This window comes from Rhipicephalus sanguineus, chromosome 7, assembly GCF_013339695.2.
Source record: "Rhipicephalus sanguineus isolate Rsan-2018 chromosome 7, BIME_Rsan_1.4, whole genome shotgun sequence".
NCBI lineage: Eukaryota > Metazoa > Arthropoda > Arachnida > Ixodida > Ixodidae > Rhipicephalus > Rhipicephalus sanguineus.
Genome location: NC_051182.1, coordinates 74,922,834 through 74,945,686, shown reverse-complemented (window position 1 = coordinate 74,945,686; position 22,853 = coordinate 74,922,834). Strand labels below are relative to the sequence as shown.

The 22,853-nt window shown below is 49.1% G+C and overlaps 1 protein-coding gene and 1 long non-coding RNA gene across 3 annotated transcripts; both read right to left on the bottom strand.

The window, feature by feature from the left end:
* Positions 1-4,258: 4,258 nt before the first annotated feature.
* LOC119398772 (uncharacterized) lies at positions 4,259-21,031 on the bottom strand. The gene is made up of 3 exons (XM_037665590.1): positions 19,992-21,031; positions 5,806-6,022; positions 4,259-4,417 (listed from the first exon to the last, which is right to left on the bottom strand). Exons 1-3 carry the CDS (start codon positions 21,029-21,031, stop codon positions 4,259-4,261), a joined length of 1,416 nt encoding a protein of 471 aa, XP_037521518.1.
* A 121-nt stretch (positions 21,032-21,152) lies between these two features.
* LOC119400729 (uncharacterized) lies at positions 21,153-22,034 on the bottom strand. 2 transcript variants are annotated; one of them, XR_007416728.1, is made up of 3 exons: positions 21,904-22,034; positions 21,604-21,814; positions 21,153-21,214 (listed from the first exon to the last, which is right to left on the bottom strand). It is a non-coding gene; the product is annotated as an uncharacterized LOC119400729 (long non-coding RNA). The 2 variants fall into 2 exon arrangements; XR_005185190.1 differs by lacking the exon at positions 21,153-21,214 and adding an exon at positions 21,453-21,514.
* Between the last annotated feature and the right edge of the window lie 819 nt (positions 22,035-22,853).

The following is a 22,853-nucleotide window of genomic DNA, read 5'->3' as shown; positions in this document are numbered from 1 at the left end:
TATGTATGTATGTATGTATGTGTGTATGTATGTGTGTATGTATGTATTATAGTGAATAAAGACAGACACAACACCCCTTCCTGGGCCAGCTGTTCTATATTCTGACTCTTCTTTCTCTACCTCGATCAGCTCCCCGCGCGCGCTAGAACCCCAACGCCGCTCTTAGTCATCACATTCGGCCATGACTGCGAGCGCGTGGAGCTGCCGACAATGTTTCTGGTGGTCGGGGTTGGCTGCATCGTGGTGGTCGGCCAGGACCACACTGCAACGTAGAAGGGGATCTGCGAGAAGCGTCTCTGGTGGGCGACACTGGCTTCCTCTCGCTTGTCGGTCTGGGTTACGCAGCGACGTCATCTGAGCTGTCGGAGATGCATCTGGCGGTCGGCTTTCGCTGTGCCGTGAAGGAAACGGCAGATGCGGCATACAAGGAGGAGATTGCTGGAACTGTTTGCAAGGGGGCACCGTGGGTGGCGTGGTTTCTCGGTGCTTCTTCTCCCTTACGTCCGCATGATTGTCAGCACCGGAAAGACGGTCCGGACATTCGTTTCGAACATTCTGTGGCTTTGGGAGAACTGCAAAATGGTTTTCTTCAGCGAAATTCTCCATTTTAGCATCGAGGCGCTCACTGTTTCTTTTTCCATCGATGCCCAACGCTTCTGGAGGTGGTATAGGTGGCTCTTCCGGCGCCGTGCTTCTGAGTGCCCCGGCTGCATTTTCTGGCTCACTTAGCACGAAGTGGCCATCTGCGTATCCGGCCAATGTTTGCGCTTGAAGTCGTGGATGCGGCTCCGGCGAGTCGGAGAAAACGTTGCTGATGGTTATGCACTCGTCCGCCTTCTGAATCGGTATCGCGTGAAACACTAGATGAGAGGGCACGTCCAGGTCCTGAAGGGAAGATGATCTTGGAGCCCGCATTGCCAACTCCCGTGGATGGAATGTAGTTTCGGTGTCGGACACCGGCGCAGTACCGCAGCACTGTTTGAGTCCAGAGTTTGTAGGAGGAGAGGTCGGGAAGCTCTCTGTTATGTTTCACTGCGCAGTTACAGTCTCGAAGAGGTGACCTTCGTCAGCTCCGTCCTCGGTAAAAGTGATGTTGGACTCGTTGGTGGCATAACGACTCCGGCCGAAAGCATCAATCAGAACTGCACACCATTCCGGCCATGATTGTCACTTGATGTCGTCATAGTTGTGCCATGCCTTAGCTGCATCTCGGAGATGGTACATGGAAACGAGCCTTTTATGATCGTCAGGCCAGGCATGACGAGAGCCGAGTGAATTGACGGTGTCTATCCAGCCGTCGGCATCGTCTTGAAATCTGCTGAACTCCGGTAGTTCCCAAACAGCCGGCAATGGCAAGGCGGTAGTACGGAACCCGGAGCTTAACGATGCCAAGCAGTCAAACTGGTGCGACAGTTGCGAGATGGCCCGCGTAAGCTCCTCGACGCTGTCGTGTGAGAAGCCCGAAGAGACAGGGTTCACATCGGAGGAGTATGTACCAGGCGCCGCACGCATGGCGGCGATATGCACGAGCAAGGAAGCCTCGACCGCGTCCCTTGGCATCTGGAATGGTTGCAGAGTACTTGGAACGGGATGTAGGCCCTGAGAAGCGTGAACAACCTTCTCAAAAGACAGGAGAAATCCTTATTTACAAAATTTACAATCCTTATTTACAAAAAAGGATTACAAAAGCAATCCTTATTTTGCGCCCTCACTCCATTAAATGCATGACCTTGCAAAGCTTGTAGCATCGCGACGTCGCACACACGATAGAGCATATCGGTGCATTGGTGCCGCGTATCTGTGTGATTGTTTTGACAATACGGGAAAGAGCCACATCAGAAATAAAGATAAGTATCTGCCGCAACAGAGTTCCATTATTCTGCGTTTTCCATAAATATGAGTATGTTACTCACGATTGCCTGGATTTATGAAGTCTACATTTTACTCCCAGAGGAATCACTAATGTGTGTGAACATGGAATGGTAGTAAAGAAAGCAATAATTTCTTAGTTTTATCATTGTATTTATGCTAATATCAAGTACATTGGTAATTGGTGTAGAGAGAAAGCCCAGTATTTGCTTACTTTGTCATTTTAATACAGTGGACTTCTCCCGTACTAAGGGACACTCAAAAGAAAGCGATCTTCCTCGCTTGAGTAAATTTACAGGAAATTACCCTATAACAATACCAATATGGATCACTTCTACTTCGAGAAGACGCTCCCTGATCGACAAGATGCACAAAGAGAAAATGCATGTACCAACATCGCATTTTCGCTCCGATCAGTGTGACGTCCACAATTTCGAAAGCTGGGCCACATAGAGTTTGTCTGTATACACGAAATACAGTATCCTCTAAAGTTGCCAGGGACTTCACGCACCAAGTTTAAGAAAATAATGTTCAAGAAACAGTGAAATAAATGCAAGAAAAAAAATACAGAAACCTGTAACGTCACTACGGGTGATGAGGTGGGCGAGTTGGAATTGACGCATATTGTAAAATAAAGTCAGCGCAAACAAGACGGAACACAAGAAAGGAAGGACACAGTACAAGCGCTGTCTAACAGATGAAATTTTAAAGAAACTAAAATAGAACATGATGAAAACCAGCAAAAGCCCGCGCGGAAAATTTAGGTGACGTCAGAAAAATGTAGTCCACTAGTGTTGAAGATTGGGCAAGTTGCTTCGTCGTACTTGAATTGGTATAGCACATTACGAGGAAATAACACACGGCCGAGCAGACCGACAGACCGAGTAGCGCTCTGTCCTCTTGTTGTCGGTGTGCTAGGCCGTGTCTTCTTTCCTCCTAATGCGCTATACCACTTCAAGTCAGAAAAATGGTTGAGCTTGCGTACCTCGCAATCTAGTAGACAAACAGACGGTTCAGATATACAATCATTGCCCTCGTTTATGATAAAGAACGCTTCAGCGAGCTCGCGCGCCCTTTTGTCTTTATGTTTGAGCTTAATAACAGTGCAACTAAAAAACGGTTTGCATCCACATGATCTGCAAAGGGCCGAAAGGTGCGACGTCGGCGTTCCCTTTAAAGTATTGTTGTGCTGGTGAAGTCTTTCGTTGATGCATTCACCAGACTGGCATATATACACCTTTCCACAGGAGAGGTAAATCCTATAGACCACACCAACAAAGAAGGAAACGGCGGGATTGCGATGTTTCACCATCCAACCTACACCCACTGTTCCGCCAGCCCTCTTTTCAATAGCAGCACAAGCTTTTCCAACTTTTCAGTTCGAAGAAAAGACAACGTCAACGCCAAAACTTCGGCTATCTGCTTATACCGATGTGACAGCCGGCGCACGTAGGGCATGACAGCATATTTCCTGGACTTCTCCCCTGGTTCAGCAGTTACAGCCGGGCGGGATTTACAATTCTTGATTATTCTTTCAGGCTCTGGCACAAGCACAAGTGCTGGAAACCCGGCGTTTTTTAGTCTGTCAATCTCTAAAACACGCGACTCAGAAAAAATATTTTTATCAAGAACTTCCCGTCAGAGATGCGGGGAGAGGCAACGGCATCCTCCCCCCCCCCCTTTTTGAACTCACGCCTCTGAATATTAAGTACTGAGGTGGCACATAAATGCTCATGCATTGAGATTTGTGTGAAGTTATATCGGTATAACCGTAAGCGGATATAAGGCTGATAGTAATGCTGAAGATGAGTAGATAGGACGATACGTCGGCAATAGAAGGTGTAGCAGACTGAGACTCAGCAAAGAAATATACATTGCATTTAGGGCTCACTTAGACTCAGGCTCACAAATAATATCCTCAACCGGACTCACTCAGACTCACTATAACTTTCCTCTGTCGGACTCACTCGGACTGAATCTCACCAAAATATTATCCACCCAGATTCACTCAGACTCACAGCCCGATCCGAGTCTCAGTGAATCTGTGTGAGTTGACTCATGAGTGAGCTTGCCGACCTATGTTTCACTGTGACATAAATTATTGGCTTCAGTATCCCTTTAACAAGGATGTAGCTGCGGTAGACTCACCATTGTCGTCGTCCCTGTGAACGCCTCGGCTATAAACGTACCATAAAGAATGAAACACTCATGATGACGACATCGCGAAAAGGGATCATAGGGGGCTCCGGCAGACGCTAAATCGAGCGAGGTGGCCGTGAAAACAGTTTCAGAGACTACAACATTTATTGCACCGTTATCTATGCCGTCTAATTGATAATTTAAAAATAAAGGTTAGCAGTGACGTCACTGCTTATCTGGATGTCGTGGACTACCCTTTGTCAGCCTTGACTAAGAACAGGAAAACTTGCTCCAACATGGCCTTGCCCACAATGGCGTACTCGAGCGGAAAATCTTTCTCGAGCAGCGCCACAAGGCGGAACAGCCCACTCCGTTGTAGGCGCTCCGGCAACTGATAGGTGAGCACGTTCTGCGGTAGAAGAAAAAAAAGAATCGAATCGTGTGGATGAGGCTTGGTATTATAGTAGACTTCTTCAACGAGCAAAGCGTACACAGTTCTAATTCGTAATTTTTAGGCATCAAATGTTTTCAGCTTCCATTGTCAGCGACCTTGAAGGTAGTCTGAGCTAAAGCAAGCACCATTATCCGGGCATTCAAACGAGGACATCAGGGCATTCAAACGAGATCATCCGAGCATCGTTTCGAGAAAAAAAATGAGAGATCGAGGCAACCTTCCAAAAGCGTTGCATAAATGGACCTTGAAACGTTTTTTTTACATTTTTTAGCGTTTAGACTACAGCATCGCAAAATAATTTCACCATAAATTAAGCGACGCAGCTTGTATCAAGGCAGCTACAGGCAATTATGCTATACGCCTTCTCAGCACTGTCTTTCCTCCTTAATTCCCCTAACGCGCAGCCGCCAATGGTAACAGCAGCGCCCTCGACGGGTTAAGACGCACGACCCTCTGCGTGAACACCAGCAGCACGCCCTCGTGCAGCGGAGGCACAGCGGATCGTGGAATGATTGAGATCCGCTTCGGCAGGTCCCGCAACATTACCAGCCGTTCTTATTTTATTCTCCTGCACGCAGATAATCCGCAAACGCCAAGAAGTATTGCATAAACAAAAAGTATCTGAGAACGATTACCGACAAGCATAAACTCGGCCAATGTGGTTGTGTCTTCAGGGTTCATGTTACAGCCGCAGATGCGTGGTTCGTGACGCTCACTGCACCGACGAGCTCAAGGAACTCCCCTCACCAGTTACTTCACATGCCTTACACGATGTCACCACTTTAGAAGTCGCCAATCGCTTAATTTCGAGCTCACAACGCAGCTAGCGCAATTCATGGTGTCCTAGTAATGAAACCACGAGATAAGCACAGTCGAACAGCTCAGGACAACACGAAGGCCGTTGTTGCACAGGCAGACGACGCTCACTGTCCATCGGAGGTTCAGTGACATAGACTAGACATATCCAGTCAGATAGGTCACCGGTGCTACGTATACTGGAACAACGCTACGTAGTATGAAAGCGGGAATTTCGAAACTCGTTCGGCTGCGCCGCTGCGAACTGTAGCGATTCCCATGTTTAAAGTATTGTAACAAATTACACACTTAACGCAGAGAGCTCAAATTGCTCTGCAAGTAATCCGTCGGAGTACAGTGAACTGAGCTAGTTGGTACCGGTTCATAATGTTACCTGCCTAATTGCATATGTGTGCCTCAGCTTTTTCGTCGTTCTTGTCGCGCTGTGACATAATGAATCCTTAGCACTTGCATTGACAGACCAATGCGTTTGTACCGTTTCAGGGTCCCCTTTATACGTAGATAGCAATGAAGTAGGTATTGTTTACCTGGAGTGATTCGACGAGCTTGATTCCGACGAAGTGTTGTTGGACGGCCTCGTCCAATTGTTTCGTCGTGCCGGGATGGGCCTCGTGCTTGAGCACGAATTCAAGTCGGTAGCCCCGGGCATCCGTGTCCCGCACCTGCTGCAGAGTACCCAGGCACGCCAGTCGGCCGTCAGCCATGAGTGTGATTCGGTCGTACGAGCAGTGGCACTCTTCGATGCTGCAGCAATGGGGCAAGCCGACAAGGGGACATTTTACGTGCGTAGCACTTCAGGAGTCCGGCTTGTCCATCGGCTGTGTCATGTTGCATGGTCAAGCAGTGGTCAATACAGGCCTAAAACAAGGCTAACAGCTCAAACCCAGTGCAATAGAAACTAACAAGCTCTAAAGTAATATAGGCTACAGAAATACTCAAGACTTTATCGTGGCAATTATCTTAACATCGCTAAACGCTTGTGAAACATGCGCCTGATACACACGAGAGAGCGCCACCGCCTCGGAAAGCGCGCAATTGCCAAGCGAATAGCTGGGTTGCTCGTGCTACGCAATTGCTCAGGTTTCACAGTAACCGAGCTGCGTTAGGCGCCGGATTAAGTACTAACCCAAGACCTACACAAGAAAACGTCTTTAGCATAGGATTCTTACAGCTCATAGGACTTAGTAGCGAATGTGCGCAGCCTTTTAAGCGAAGCTTCTGAGTTACAGATTTTGGTGGCCAGGTGGCGGTGGCGACATAGTTCGCGAAAAACCCGCCGCTGGCGAGTGTACTGAAATGCGGATGTATGAAAATAGGGCCTCGAAAGTGCGCCTGTCACACGCGCATTTGTATGCGCCGTTTTGCAATAAATAATCCTCTCTCGATCGCGGTCTTGGCGATGATCAGCCGTTTATGATATTGTCGCGGGTTATAAAACACGGGGGCTTTATTTAGAAAGGCGTACGGCGTGTCGTACTCCAAGATAGCGCTGAAGGCGTGCAGCCGCCAAGAACGTCTTCTTTTTCAGTCTTTTCCGCTGCGCCTCTTGAGCGCACCGGTTGTCTTCCTTGTCGTCGCCAGCGTATAGACAGACACAAATATGGACGCGGCATTACCCTCCCTCCAGAGCGAGCATCGTCTCGATGCTCACGAAGTAGCAGTTGATGCGCAGTTAGCGAGTGGGCGGTCACATCACTCAGAAAAGTACGGCTTCATGCGTACCACGTGCACTGTCTCAGGCAGATGCTGGCGGCGCTTTGAACAAGAAGAGCCGTCAGGGACGACTTCGTACGTGACGTCGCTAAGGCGGCGCAGAACCTTGTAGGATCCGAAGTATCGGCGCAGAAGTTTCTCCGAGAGGCCTCGTCGTCGTACAGGGAACCAAACCCAGACTCTTTTCCCGGGCTTAAAGGTGACGAATCGATGGCGGAGATTGTACCGTTGAGCGTCAAGTTCTTGCTGGCTAGTTATTCTGACGCGGGCAAGCTGTCTTGCTTCCTCGGCGCGCTCAGTGAAATCTGCGGCGTCCGTCTCTGAATCACAGTCATGAGGCAGCATAGCATCAAGCATCGTAGTTACGTCTCTGCCGTGAATTAGTGCAAACGGTGTCATTTTCGTTGTTTGCTGGCGTGCCGTATCATACGCGAATGTGACGTACGGCAAAATCCTGTCCCAATTCTTGTGTTCCACGTCGACGTACATGCCAAGCATGTCGGCGATAGTCTTGTTCAGTCGTTCCGTAAGTCCATTTGTTTGTGGGTGATAAGCGGTCGTCTTCCTATGCGCTGTACCACTGAGCGTAAGCACAGTGCGCAACAGCTCGGCTGTAAACGCGGTACCTTTGTCTGTTATCACGACCGCGGGAGCACCATGTCTCAGCACGATGTTCTCAATGAAGAACCGGGCCGCTTCAGCTGCAGTGCCGCTCGGAATCGCCTTGGTCTCGGCGTATCGGGTGAGGTAGTCCGTCGCCACTATAACCCATTTGTTACCGCTGTCCGATGTTGGAAATGGGCCCAAAAGGTCCATGCCAATTTGAGCAAACGGAGTTTCCGATACTGGAACGGGATGTAATAGCCCAGCGGGTTTGACCGGTGGTACCTTGCGCCGCTGACAGTCAATGCATGTTCGCACGTAATGCTTCACCTCCACTGCTATTCTTGGCCAGTAGTATTTTTCTTTGATACGTGTCAATGTTCTTGTGAAGCCGAGGTGGCCCGACGTGGCTTCGTCATGACAGGCTTGCAAAATTTCTTTGCGGAGGCTTTCCGGAACTACCAGCAGATAGCTTTTGCCTGTTGACGAGAAATTCTTCTTATATAGAATTCCGTGACGCAAGCGGAATGCTGATAAATTTCTCGAAAACACTCTCGGCGCATTCGTGGCTCGTCCATTCAAGAAGTCGATTAGTGAGTTGAGCTCCGGATCGGCTTGCTGTTGCCGGGAGATGACAGCCGCATCGACAACTCCTAAAAAGCCTGCGCATTCATCATCCTCTGGGCTCGGTTGTTTAATCGGTGATCTTGACAGGCAATCGGCATCTAAGTGCTGCCTTCCCGACCTGTAGACTACGGTCATGTCGTACTCTTGAAGCCGTAAGCTCCAGCGTGCCAAACGTCCAGACGGGTCTTTCATGTTGGTCAACCAACACAGGGAGTGGTGGTCGCTTACCACTTGGAAAGCGCGGCCATATAAATACGGGCGAAACTTTGCAACTGCCCAAACGACAGCCAGACACTCCTTCTCAGTTGTTGAGTAGTTGGACTCAGCACGGGACAAGGTTCTGCTAGCGTAGGCAACTACTCTCTCCGCACCGTCTTGGCACTGAACAAGAACAGCGCCGAGGCCCACATTGCTGGCGTCTGTATGGATGGCTGTTGGTGCATCCTCATCGAAGTGAGCGAGTACGGGCGGAGTTTGTAGACGCTGCCGCAACTCGTTGAACGACGCTTCTTGCTCTTCGCCCCATACAAACGCAACATCTTCCCTTGTGAGGCGGGTGAGTGGAGAGGCGATGTGCGCAAATTCCGCTATAAATCGCCGGTAATAGGCACAAAGACCCAGGAAACGTCGGACCGCCTTCTTATCTATAGCCCTTGCAAACTTTGCGACGGCTGCAGTTTTATCTGGGTCCGGCTTAACACCTTCCTGACTGACCACATGCCCCAGGAACTGAAGTTCTTCGAAGCCGAAGTGGCATTTTTCTGGTTTCAATGTGAGTCCTGCGGACCGTATGGCTTGAAGGACAGACAGCAGCCGTTTTAGGTGTTCTTCAAGCGTTGCCGAAAAAACAATCACGTCGTCAAGGTACACAAGACACGTTTTCCATTTCAGACCAGACAGAACGGTATCCATGAGCCTTTGAAACGTGGCTGGGGCCGAGCATAAACCGAAAGGGAGGACTTTGAATTCATAAAGCCCGTCAGGCGTCACGAATGCGGTCTTTTCTCGGTCACGCTCATCTACTTCTATTTGCCAGTATCCACTTTTAAGGTCCATTGACGAGAAGTAGCGCGCATGCCGTAGCCTGTCCAAAGAGTCGTCGATCCGTGGCAGCGGATAAACATCTTTCTTCGTAACGTTGTTGAGCTTACGATAGTCAATGCAGAAACGCAAGCTGCCATCTTGCTTTTTCACGAGCACCACTGGTGATGCCCAGGTGCTTTTTGATGGTTGGATCACATAATCCTCTAGCATCTTCTTGACCTGCTGCTGTATGACCTCACGTTCTTTCTGAGCGACGCGATATGGGTTCTGTCGGATGGGCCTTGCTGTCTCTTCCGTGATTATACGGTGTTTAGTCAGCGGCGTTTGACCCACTCGTGACGTCGAGGAAAAGGAGTCCTTGAACCAGCCAAGAAGTTCCATAAGACGACATCTTTCAGTGGGTGTTAACCTTGGGCCGATGTCGACATCTGGTGCCTGCGGTGCTGTACGAGCCGTTGCTTCCCCTTGCATAGCAAGGCAGTCGTAAGAGTAGTCGAGTTCCTCGAGGTATGCCACAGCAGTGCCTTTACCAATGTGCCGGCGCTCGTTCGTAAAATTGGTAAGTAGCACCTCCGTACGGCCATCAATTAAGCTGACGATGCCGCGAGCGATGGCAACGCCTTGATGGAAGAGAAGGACAGTTACACGTTCGGCTATGGCGTCTTCATTACACTGCACGCTGCAACTGACGGAAACAAGGCTACATGACAGCGGCGCGCAGACGTCTTCGTCTGCCACACGTAACGCCCTGGGGTCTTGGCCTGCGTCCGAGGTCACGGGATTGTCAGACGCAAATGTTATAACGCCTTCACGTATGTTGACAACGGCGCCGTACTCCCTTAAGAAGTCCATTCCTAGTATTAGAGGCTTGCAGCACTCCGGTAGGATCACGAATGAGGCAACAAAAGCTCTATTCCCGATCGTGAGTCTTGCTGTACATTTGCCTGAAGGCGTCATTACCTGGCCTCCAGCATTTCGAATATAAGGGCCCGTCCATTCCGTTCTGGCTTTCTTGAGTTCGCCTGCCAGTCGCTCACTTATAATAGAAAAGTCTGCGCCAGTATCGACTAAGGCCGTCACTTCAAGCCCATCAATTGTCACGGTGAGGTCGGCAGTCACAGTTTTCTCGGCGTAATCTTCTTGTTCGTCGTTCTCTTGTTTCGGCAACAATGGGGGATTTTCGGCAATTCGAGGACCTGCAACCTTCCCCCCAGAAGTCGCTGCTTTCAGTTTCCCCGCCGTGGGCTGGGAGACCGACCTCTAACGGCGTCAGCAAAACTACGGCGGATCGGTGAAGCAAAACGAGCCGGGGATGGTGAGCGCGTCCGGAAGGTAGCGGAGCTCTCCTGCCGGCCAGCCAGGTCGTCGTCGATGGGGGCGCGGCTTTCACAAAACTGTCGGCGCGTAGCAGCAGGTGCACTTCCGCGGTACCCAGCTGGACGATGGGGGCAAGAACGGTAAATGTGCCCTGGCTCTCCACAATTGTAGCACAGTCGCCGACGATCCGCAGTGCGCCATATATCCGTCTTACGCAGTTGAGGTCGCCTTATGGGATCCTGCTGGGCCCAGGCTGCAACAGGTGGAGGTTGGCGGTACTGCGGCGCGGGCATGGGCAACGGTCGACGAACAGCGTGTGCATAGCTGTATGCGTCCGGCTGGTACGATAGTTCTGGAGCCAATGGACGACGTACAGCGTCACCGTAGGTATATGCGTTGGGCTGGTACGACGCATCAGGGTATTGCTCGGGAGAGGCAAACGCTTGCCGAAGTTCCTGGCGGACGACTTCAGCGACGGATGCAACCGTAAACTCCTGCTGCTGCGGCGATTGCGACGGCGATGTGCACCTTGCGTTCTCCTTTGCAATCTCCTCGCGCACGATCTGTCGAATGAGTAAGCGTAGAGAACACTCATCGGTCGCAGTGAGTGCTGCGGCACCTGCAGGTGCACCGGTGGCTCGGCGATCGCATTGATGGTACCGTTGCTGCAGCGCCCGCTCTATTGCGGTGGCTTCCCTGATAAACTCGTCGACTGTTGTCGGCGGATTGCGCCCGAGACCAACAAACAGCTGTTCTCTGACGCCTCTCATGAGACGGCTTAGCTTCTTAGCCTCGGACATGTTGGGGTCAGCGCGGTGGAACAAACGCACCATATCCTCGGCAAACATGGCGACGCCTTCATGTAGTTGGATGCGTGACTCAAGAAGGCGTTGTGCGTTTTCATGTCGGTCTGTGTTGCCGAAGGTATCGCGTAACCGACGGCAAAACTCGTCCCATGTTGTCAGTGTTGCCTCGCGGTTTATGAACCACGTCTTCGCACCGTCTTCAAGGGCAAAGTATACGTGGAAGAGCTTCTCGTCGGGGCTCCAGTGGTTCGACTTCGCAACCCGTTCAAACTCCTCAAGCCAGTCTTCCGCATCTTCGTTCGGGCGGCCGTGAAATGGTGCGGGAATCCGAAGATTTTGGAGCGTTACCTGCGTAGGGCTCCTTGAAAACGCCATTTCTTGAGCAGGGGTGGCTGTCGGCAGTGGGGGTCCTTGTAAAAGGCCAAATTCTGGTCTCAGACCTTGCAGGCGACGGCTTGAGCGGTGTACAGGCGTCTCCACGCGTGGCGGTCTCGTGGGGCTGGATGCAGGGCTGCTCACAGGAGTACCGATCATGAGGCGATGGTACCCAGCACCTCCACCAGTGTCGCGGGTTATAAAACACCGGGGCTTTCTTTAGAAAGGCGTACGGCGTGTCGTACTCCAAGATAGCGCTGAAGGCGTGCAGCCGCCAAGAACGTCTTCTTCTTCAGTCTTTTCCGCTGCGCCTCTCGAGCGCACCGGTTGTCTTCCTTGTCGTCACCAGCGTATAGACAGACACAAATATGGACGCGGCAATATCAACCTCCAATTTGTTATCGGGGTCACTCACCACTGCACGTTGGCACATTTCACTGTTGCCTTCATTTGCTGCAGTTCAATGTTTCACGCAAGAACGTCGTTGTTGCTTGTAGCAACAGAAGTGCTGCGCTGCTAAGAGCGTGGGTGAAGGTCCAATTCCCGGCCAGGAGAAAACTTAGGAGGGAGTATTCCTCAATGCGATAGAAAGAAAAAAAACGGTAGGTCAGGCACGCACACGCCATGCTTCTCTGGCCCCCACTTTCCTAAGTGGGGAAAGGCAACTATTTTTTCATTACAAGCGTTATCTAGCTCATTATTAGCCAAGTCACGTGGATAAGTCTCTTATTTGACAGTGCACGCCCTAATCATTCTCATCAATTTCGAGCAATAATAAACATTGATAAGCAAGTCCCAGATCAGAAATACCACAGAATATGCAAAAGAAGAAATTCTGACGTTTTGTGATATTTTGGGGCATGGCATACTGTTATGTTTTCGTATGTCACCAAGCTGTGCAGGGGGTCTATAGTACCAGCAGGTTTTTGTAGAGATATATCAGATTTGTCGCGTTAGATCAGGGACATATCTGTCGTGACAATTCGGTGCCTGCTGAGAGAACGCATTTTTTTGTGCGGTACTGCAAACTTTTCTTGCCCCTATCGCAACAACATGCTCGTGACCGAATTCCCTCCTGTATTCGCGACGGCGAATGTTTGTTTACAACAGGCTGTTGTAGTAACTACAGAGAAATGTTGCTGCAACAAGAGCAATTTCTTTTGTCGCCATGGCAAATTTTCGGTTGTCATTCCATCTGGGAATGAGAAGTTCTATTAGCATAGGATAAGCGACGGAATTTACTTCTGATGTCTCGACAGCGAATGTTTGCTCTACATCAGGATGTTGTAGTGAATACACAAAAATCTTGTTGTGGCAAAAGCAATTTCTCTGGTTCACATGAAAAGTTCTGCTGCCATTTCAACTGGAAACGAGAAGTCCTAATACCCGAGTATTTGCCGAGTTTAATCGAACGACTAATTGTTTAGAAGTGTAACTATATTGGTCTACTATTTTGTAGCATCGTTGCGATGATCTGGCCTAAGTATATTATCATTCTGTTAGCCCTTACTCATATCACTGCATACCAATGGAACACAATGAATGTCCGATCAGTTTTTATCAAACCAACGAGTTCAAGTTATTTGCGACACTACGATCGTACATCTTTCCAACGTGTCCTTCAAGATCGGATAGTTTTGACGTACGCTGTGTGCCGACGACCTTTGTTAGGTCTTCTAGACACCAGTAAAGAACTTGGCTTAGTGAATCTGTTGGAAAATGCGCTGAAAATCTCTTGGAAGTTCGTGAGGTGCATTGCCTGAACTTACTAGCTGTACGCATTTCCGCTGTACGGATATTCATTGCTAGCTGTATGCATTTCCGACGCGATTGGCTCGATGCATTGGGACGCGTGCTGGCCACTTTCACCAGTATAGAAGTGTTGCATTTAGACTATGACGCGAGTTTAAGTGGGAAACATACAGAGGAATGTCAAGAAACCCGAACTGGGCGGTGCGCTGTTTTAATCACGCTCTGACCTTTGCGGCAACAAAAAGGTGCTAGATGGTTCTTGATTGTATCATGAATGACCAGTGGCTTTTTATGGCCATTCAGGCTACAACCGCTTCAAAATAAATAGATAACAGCAGAGAAAGTAGATGCCGCATATTCACGATTTTTTCCTTCCCCACTGTATGTACGCCGACTAAACATGCCCCTAAACAATACTGAGGTCAAAATGTAGTTGCAGTGTTGCAGTTGCACGTGAGTCGACAAGGAACACGTGGCCGCGAGATTTCTCTAAATGCTGCCGTAACAGCGGAGTTATACGCGTTTGATGATCGAAGTGCGGCTCTGGCTCGTTTCGCTCTTCGCTACGCATCGTTCGTTGGCTTGTCTCTGCTCTTGGCCTAGTGTTCATCCTCGCCGCGAGTAAGAAAAGCAAGGAGGGCGCGTACTTGAAGGCAGACAAGCAGATTCTTGCTGCTACTGACAAGACCATATTCCCTTGGTAACGTCACAATGATCGCTCAGAATAACGAAAGGCCCGAAAGGGAGCACGGGGTTATTTTAGATGCGAAGTATCTTATGGCGGAGTTCAATCCGGTGGTGGTGGTGGTTGTGGTGGTGGTGGTGTGCGGCGTGACCACCCTTACTGCGCATGCGCATACCCTCCCCCTCTCCACTTCACCCCTCTCCCATTTCCCTCTCCCATCCCCATCACCCCTTCCCACTTTTACTCTGAAACGCGGGCTAGACATGCCGAAATTCTCTCCTGCGCAACGCCGCGATGGGCACCTCCCCCTCTCTCGCTCCTCTCCTACGCTGTCCCCCTCTCGCACGCCTGCCGACTGCGTTCGCCGCTCGCCCTGTGAGAATTAACGGCCAGGCTAGAGGGAAGACAAGACGCGCGTAGCGTTCCTCTTCGCGTTCCTCTTCGCGTTCCGCGACGCGAGGTCGGTAGCATGCCCAAAGAACGCCAAAGGAACGCGATCGTGCAAGTGCTCCGGCTTCGCATTGCCTCATGGTCGCCTTCAGTGGGAAATGGTGTAATTTTTGTTTAGACTGTGGCGCACCCGCAGAGGGTAGCGCTGCTGCTTTCGGCACTGTTGATTGCGACGGCATTCTGAAGTCGATGCGCGTGTTTACTTCAAATATTAAAAAAAAATATGACTGATCCATCCTTCATAGAAATCGGCACAACAAATATGAAACGTGTCTTCACAGAAGTAGTTGATTCTTTAGAGTTCATTGGTATATGAGAGCTTGTACAATGTCTACTGTTGCTCGGCAGATATAGCACCGTTTAACGTGGACGCATCACGTTGACGCCTAGTGGCACATCACCGTACCGGCGACTAACGCCTATGATCATTTTTAACCCCGGCGGTAGCTGAAGTTCCTGACGCAAAAAAGACGCACTCAAGAGGGCTCAAGAGAGAGGCTCGACTACATAAGCTGCCTAAACCAAGTGATAAACTTGTGAATAGGGTACTGCGCTTTTTGAAGGTTCTTATCTCGATCGCTTTAAATGACAGCACGTAGAAAGTAAAATAAAGATAGATAAAGCTTCTAGGTTAGACTGTTTCAGCTCCACTAACGTGTAACCTGTGGAAGGCCGAAGCATGAAGTGTGCGCCGGTGTTTTCCACAGCAAGGTCACTGCTAATGAGCAATGAGATACAGAGGAAAGATTAGATACAGAGAACGACAGTCCACTTTTAGTTAACGTGCATGCTGGTAATTTTTGTTGTGCAACTACGCAAAAGAGAAATCGCCGACCGGTACTACATTGCAGGTCAAGACCCAGTACATATATATACGGTGTGGCCGATGAACGGTTGTGTAACCGAGCAGTCGGTTCTTCAATCAAGAAACTCGCAAGTAGGCGCTGCCTGCGTCGGCGTTCCCTTCCGCGGGAAGGGCCGCCATTATCAAGACCGCCATTATCAACGTGTTCGGCCGACCTGCCGTTCGTAAGCTCCAGGCCCAACAGCGCTTACGTGAACGCGCTCAGCAGACCGGTGAATCATTCACCAGTTACATTGAAGACGTCCTCGACTTCTGTAAGAAAGCCGACGCCACCATGTCCGATTCTGACAAGATCAGGCACATCATGAAAGGCATCGACGACGACGCCTTCACCATGCTGCTCGCCAAGAACCCCAGCACAGTGGCAGAGGTCATAACACTCTGCCAAAGCTATGAGGAGCTGCGCCGGTAGCGATCGATGACCCGTCGCTCTCCATCACGCGACGCCGAGCTTGCTGGCTTGTCGACCATACCCGACCACTCCGCATTGCTCGCAGAGATCAGTTCTCTCTGCTGGACTTTGCTCGCCCTCGGTACGCTCAACAGCCGTCGACCACCCTTCTGCCTCCCCTCCGTCGAGCAATTGAGCAGCAAATCGCGGAGGTCATACCCGAGTACCACCAGCACCATCCGGCTCCTGCACCTTTGAGTTACGCCCAAGTTGTCGCAAGACCGCCCCCATCAATAGCTACGGCTGCCCCACACATTTACGACGAAGCCTCCACTCGACCTTACTCTTTCGAAGCTGATGTACCGGTAGCCTACGCCGACGTCACGCACAGGCCACGACAGCAGCCCACCATGCAGTCCTCTCAGTTGCCGCCCCGTCAATCCCGTCCTGCACCATGGGCGGGCCCTGCCCCAGCGAACCGATGGCGCACACCTGACAACCGCCCCATATGCTTCGCATGCGGTTACGCCGGCCACGTGGCGCGCTATTGCAATCGCGTGCAGCCGCCTAGAGTCGCGTCGCCTGCCAACAGCCAGTCGAACCGGCCGTATTACGACCCACCTACGCCTCCGTCGCCGCCCTCTCGCCCAGATGCATCTACACGCCGTTCACCGTCACCACGACGCCGCTCGCTGTCACCGATGCGGCCACGTTCGGTCCCACGCGACCAGGAAAACTAGTTGTCGCAGTCCACGAGGCAAGGGCTGCGGCGCTATCGAACTGCGAAAGCCCTCAGCGAAGACCATCGAACGTGATAGATGTTTTTGTGGACGGTGTTCGCGCATCTGCCCTTATTTATTTATTTATTTATTTTACCCTCAGGGTCAACAGACATTACAGAGGGGAGTGGTAAAAATAATAACGAACAAGTTTGTAAGTACAAAGAGGCAATACAATGTTCCTGATTAAGCAACAGATTATGATAGGAAAAACAATACAAAAATAGCAAATATAAAAATGGCAAAGAGGAAAATAGAAAATAGAAGGATACATTCTGGTAAAAAATAAGATGAATGTTTCTCAATATACAATAATCGCTCTCACAATTCAATACAACAGGTGACAATGCAATGTTCTTATTTATAGAGATACAAATATGGCATATGAGATGAAAACTACTACAAGGTATTAAAAGAATTGGCTAATACAGTCACAATTGTGTCATGATCTGAAATTGTTACAAGCGATGCGGGAAGGCAATTCCAATCATTTGATGTGCGCGGTAGGTATGATTGTCGAAATGATTCAGTTTTAGACGATGGGATGCCAACCTTATGAGCATGATTCAAACGGTGAAAAACATAATGCGGCGAAAGTATTAGCAAATCACGTAAGTATGAATGGTGGTAAAGTTTGTGAAAAAGGGTTAAGCGGAGCACTTTACGACGAGATGCAAGTGAAGGTAATTTAAGGTTAGATTTCATTAGTGTGATACTCGCGTTTCGATTGTAATTAGAAGTTATAAAGCGAACAGATTTTTGTACCATTTCTAATGAATGCACCAAGTTATTGTGATATGGATCCCAAACCGATGCGGCATATTCGAGTTTAGTGCGAACGAGTGTTTTATACAGCATTAGTTTGACAGAAGAAGGTGATTTTGTGAAGTTACGGCGAAGATATCCGAGCATGCGATTAGCGTTACAAACAACATAGTTAATATGAGTATGCCATGTTAGGTTGTTACTGATATGAACTCCGAGGTACTTGTATGAGGTGACACTGTCTAATTATGTGTTATCTAAGTTGTAAACAGGTAAACTAGTGATTTTTCTTGACACGCGCATGAATTTACATTTTTTACTGTTTAATTCCATGAGCCATGTGTTACACCAGTTAAGGACAGCAGTAAGGTCAGATTGAAGAAGGGCGACGTCGTTAGGTCCAGTTATTTCACGAAAAATTACACAATCATCGGCAAACAGATGAACATATGAGGAAACGCAAGATGGCAAATCGTTAATATAGATTAGAAAAAGAAGCGGACCAAGGACGGAGCCCTGTGGTACACCAGAATGTACCGCACATTCTTCGGAGTTAGTTCCATTAGCTGAGACAAATTGTGAGCGGTTAGTGAGGAAGTTTTCAATCCAGGTTACAAGGCAGGAATCAAGTTTAAGTAGTCGTAATTTATAAATGAGCAGTTTGTGACACACCTTGTCAAAAGCTTTAGAAAAATCGAGGAAAATACAGTTGGCTAAGGAGCTGTTGCCAAGAATGGTGTTTATTTATGTACGAAAAGTGTTAATTGAGTTTCGCAAGAGTATGATTTGCGAAATCCATGCTGCGAATGATTGAAGAATGAGTGCGACTCTAAAAAGTTTGCGAGGTGAGAAGCCAAAATGTGTTCTAATATTTTGCATGGTATACTAGTGAGAGAAATGGGTCTGTAGTTTAAAGGAGAGTGCTTATTACCCAATTTATGGATTGGAACTACCTTCCCGACTTTCCACTCAGATGGGAGAACACCGTCGTTGGGAGACTGTTGAAAAATTTTTGTTAGTATTATGGATGAATAACAGACAGTACTTTGGAGGAACTTGACATTTATTTGATCGCTACCCGGTGCCGAGGACGGTTTTAGTGACTTAATAACGCTTGCGACACCATCGTAACTGAAAATGACAGGAAAGATATCGTCGTGGTCATATGGTTGCACATGGGGAGCAGTGGCGGTGGCGGGTAAAGAAAAATTTTTTGAGAAAACATCATTCAGTATGTTGGAGGATTGGTCGGTCGGTACAGCGTCACCGTTAAGATCGTTAAGTACTATCACATCGTTGTCTTGGGGATTGATCACACGCCAAAATTTTTTAGGGTTAGTCTTCAACATCGTAGGTAAGGTATTGGCTAGAAAACTATCTTTGGCAACTTTTAAGGCCTGCACGTATTCATCAGCGCTCTGTTTGTAAGCTGGCCAACGAGCCTTGCTATTACTAAGTTTAGCCGATTTGAAGAGACGCTTCTTTTTGTTAGACAAGCGTTTTAGCTGATGATTATATCACGGTTTTTTTAGGTTGGAGGAGATCGCGTAAGCAGGGATGTACTTATCTGTTAATTCCACAACCTTAGCAAGAAAGATACTCCAGTTTGACTGAACGTTGCGATAGTCGAAATCACTTAAGTAATCATCAAGAAATACAGCAAGTTCATTGTTGATAGCAAGAAAGTCGGCCTTGTTGTCATTTATTAATGTCTTGATCGTTTTAACCATCTTAGGTTGCTCAAGGCAGACTTTAAACGAGAGTAGGCTATGATCACTTATTCCTGGCAGGCATGTTACTTCAGAAACAAGATCGGGTCGCGTAGTCAATATAAGATCAAGTGTATTTGAAACAGATGGTGTTATCCTTGTTGGTTCTTTAATCAACTGTGTGAGAGAAAATGTACTGCACAGCTCTAAGAAGTCTTGCGCCATAGATGAATTAGGGTACACTGTGACGGGTACATTCTTCCATAAGAGATTAGGCATATTGAAATCGCCAAGTAGGAAAATTGGCAGTGTGGTGTAACGGGAAAAAACACTATTCATTGCATCATGCAAATCACATACAAACGTTGTAGTAAAGCTTGGGGGCCGATAACAAACCCCCAAAATTATCTTTTGATAGGCTAGTGTTACGACTGCCCATACAATCTCCAAACTGGATGCAGTTTGAATGCAATCGGAAGGAAACTTTTTATTTATCGCCAAAAGCACGCCCCCACCCGAACGATTAACGCGGTCACAGCGGTAAATAGAAAAATCGCGTGAGTTGGCAAATAATTCATGGTCTCCGATTGCCGGTTGAAGCCATGTTTCTGTCAATGCGATTATGTCCGGTTCGCATGTATCAACTGCTGAATCCAATAAAGCGCGTTTGTTGATAATGCTTCTAATGTTAGTAAAAAGAAAGGATGTATTGAGCAGTTCACGTTTGCTGACCCTGTCGCGTTCCTATTTCACCGAACGTTTGGACTGCCGGGTATCAGAAGCGTGCTGCGAAAAATGTTTTGTATTGCCAGCCGTAGCTCTGGGTGCTTGCAATGACTCGACTTCTTTTACACATTGGTTTATCGAGTCGTAGATGTACTGCTTCTTATTCATGATAAACCTTTTGTACCGCACTTGATATGTGTTTACGCCAGGTTGATTTCTAGCAAATTCGAATAGTTTTCGTCTCACATCACGTGTAGATTCACAGAAATCTTCGGTCACACTTATATGTTTCTCTTTAAGTGCTGCTCTCGCAGAAAGTACTTTTTCTTTAGTTTTGAAGCCCGAAAACTTAACAATTATAGGCCGACATTTAGTTGGTGCATACGACCCTAATCGATGAGCGCGCTCGATAGCGTTGTCTGGTAGCACATCAAGCGTACTTGTTAGAATGGACTTTATCTTGGATTCAGATTGTTGCCACGATTCTTGAGAGTCTGGAATACCTCGAAAGATTAAGTTATTGCGCCGGGAACGGTCCTCCTGTTCATTTAGGCGAGATTCCAAGTTCTCAAGGTGGTTATCAAACGACCTCACCGACGCCTCCACGCTATCAACAGCCTGCTCTAAGTGCTCGATAGAATTAGTTTTTGCCTCTAATTCATCAAGCCTCTCCTGTATCGTTGCAATTTGAGCTTCGATTTTCTTTTGGCTCGTCCTTATTTCTTTCACGTCGGTTGCTAACGTGTTCTGCACTTTGGCTGACTGAGTTGACTGGGCATGAAGATCCTTAATGAGGTTAAATATGACTGTCATCTTCTCGGAGGGATCATCAGGCAATGAATCCATATCGAGCAAGGCCTTAGTACGCCTGTCAGGGCCCGGATTAGCTTCAATATCACCAGAAAGAAGTAACAGGAAAACCATCGAAAAACAATCGCATGTAATGTCGGCAAGCACTTCCGGGCACGGAAGCAGAACCAAACACCGGCTATCACTTTTCTTAGCATACAGGGAGCATGGCTTACACACCTGTAAAAGGCAGAAGCGCGGAATTTGCAGCATGCTGTCTCGGTGCGTGCATCCGTGCCCACTGAAGAGGCTGTTGCAGCGCCACCCATTTAAGTCCTGTGCTGGTAGTGACGTCATCGTAGAAAAATGCCATGCGCAGATGGTTGGGGCGACGATGCTTGCATCAGATCTTGATTTCTTTCCGTGCTGGAAGTCAGGAAGCTGGTAACCATGATTGCGGGGCGGAAACCACCATGCTCGCGTGGAACACGGCGAAGCTTGCAGCGATGGCTGCAGCACCAGGAGCGAAGCCAGGTAAGCCTGTAAAAGGCAGAAACGTGGAATTTGCAGCATGCTGTCTCGGTGCGTGCCTCCGTGCCCACTGAAGAGGCTGTTGCAGCGCCACCCATTTAAGTCCTGTGCTGGTAGTGACGTCATCGTAGAAAAAGGCCATGCGCAGATGGTTGGGGCGACGATGCTTGCATCAGATCTTGATTTCTTTCCGTGCTGGAAGTCAGGAAGCTGGTAACCATGATTGCGGGGCGGAAACCACCATGCTCGCGTGGAACACGGCGAAGCTTGCAGCGATGGCTGCAGCACCAGGAGCGAAGCCAGGTAAGCCTGTAAAAGGCAGAAGCGTGGAATTTGCAGCATGCTGTCTCGGTGCGTGCCTCCGTGCCCACTGAAGAAGCTGTTGCAGCGCCACCCACTTAAGTCCTGTGCTGGTAGTGACGTCATCGTAGAAAAAGGCCATGCGCAGATAGTTGGGGCGACGATGCTTGCATCAGAGCTTGATTTCTTTCCGTGCTGGAAGTCAGGAAGCTGGTAACCACGATTGCGGGGCGGAAACCGCCATGCTCGCGTGGAACACGGCGAAGCTTGCAGCGATGGCTGCAGCACCAGGAGCGAAGCCAGGTAAGCCTGTAAAAGGCAGAAGCGTGGAATTTGCAGCATGCTGTCTCGGTGCGTGCCTCCGTGCCCACTGAAGAAGCTGTTGCAGCGCCACCCACTTAAGTCCTGTGCTGGTAGTGACGTCATCGTAGAAAAAGGCCATGCGCAGATAGTTGGGGCGACGATGCTTGCATCAGAGCTTGATTTCTTTCCGTGCTGGAAGTCAGGAAGCTGGTAACCACGATTGCGGGGCGGAAACGGCCATGCTCGCGTGGAACACGGCGAAGCTTGCAGCGATGGCTGCAGCACCAGGAGCGAAGCCAGGTAAGCCTGTAAAAGGCAGAAGCGTGGAATTTGCAGCATGCTGTCTCGGTGCGTGCCTCCGTGCCACTGAAGAAGCTGTTGCAGCGCCACCCACTTAAATCCTGTGCTGGTAGTGACGTCATCGTAGAAAAAGGCCATGCGCAGATAGTTGGGGCGACGATGCTTGCATCAGAGCTTGATTTCTTTCCGTGCTGGAAGTCAGGAAGCTGGTAACCACGATTGCGGGGCGGAAACCGCCATGCTCGCGTGGAACACGGCGAAGCTTGCAGCGATGGCTGCAGCACCAGGAGCGAAGCCAGGTAAGCCTGTAAAAGGCAGAAGCGTGGAATTTGCAGCATGCTGTCTCGGTGCGTGCCTCCGTGCCCACTTTACATCGGTTGACAGCCCCGTGGGGACTCTCTTTTACAATCTGCTTAGATAATCTGCTCCTACGTTTTCTCTCCCTTTGATGTGCTTTACAGTGAATTCGTATTCTTGCAGGAGCAAACTCCATCGAAGCACCCTACTATTCAGTTGTTTCGCCTGACGCAAATAGCTAAGCGGTTGGTGGTCGGTTGGACTACAAATGGGGCACCAGAGAGGTGCATCCAAAACTTTTGAATTCCCCACTCGCAAAAACATTTTTGCCAAGGCTTGAGCGACCCGCTCCGCCTCGACACTTGGTAGTGCGACAGCATCTTGGTACCCTGCCTTTCGGTGTTGTTCGTTGGCAAATGTCGCAGGAACTAACGAATCTCTTGACGTC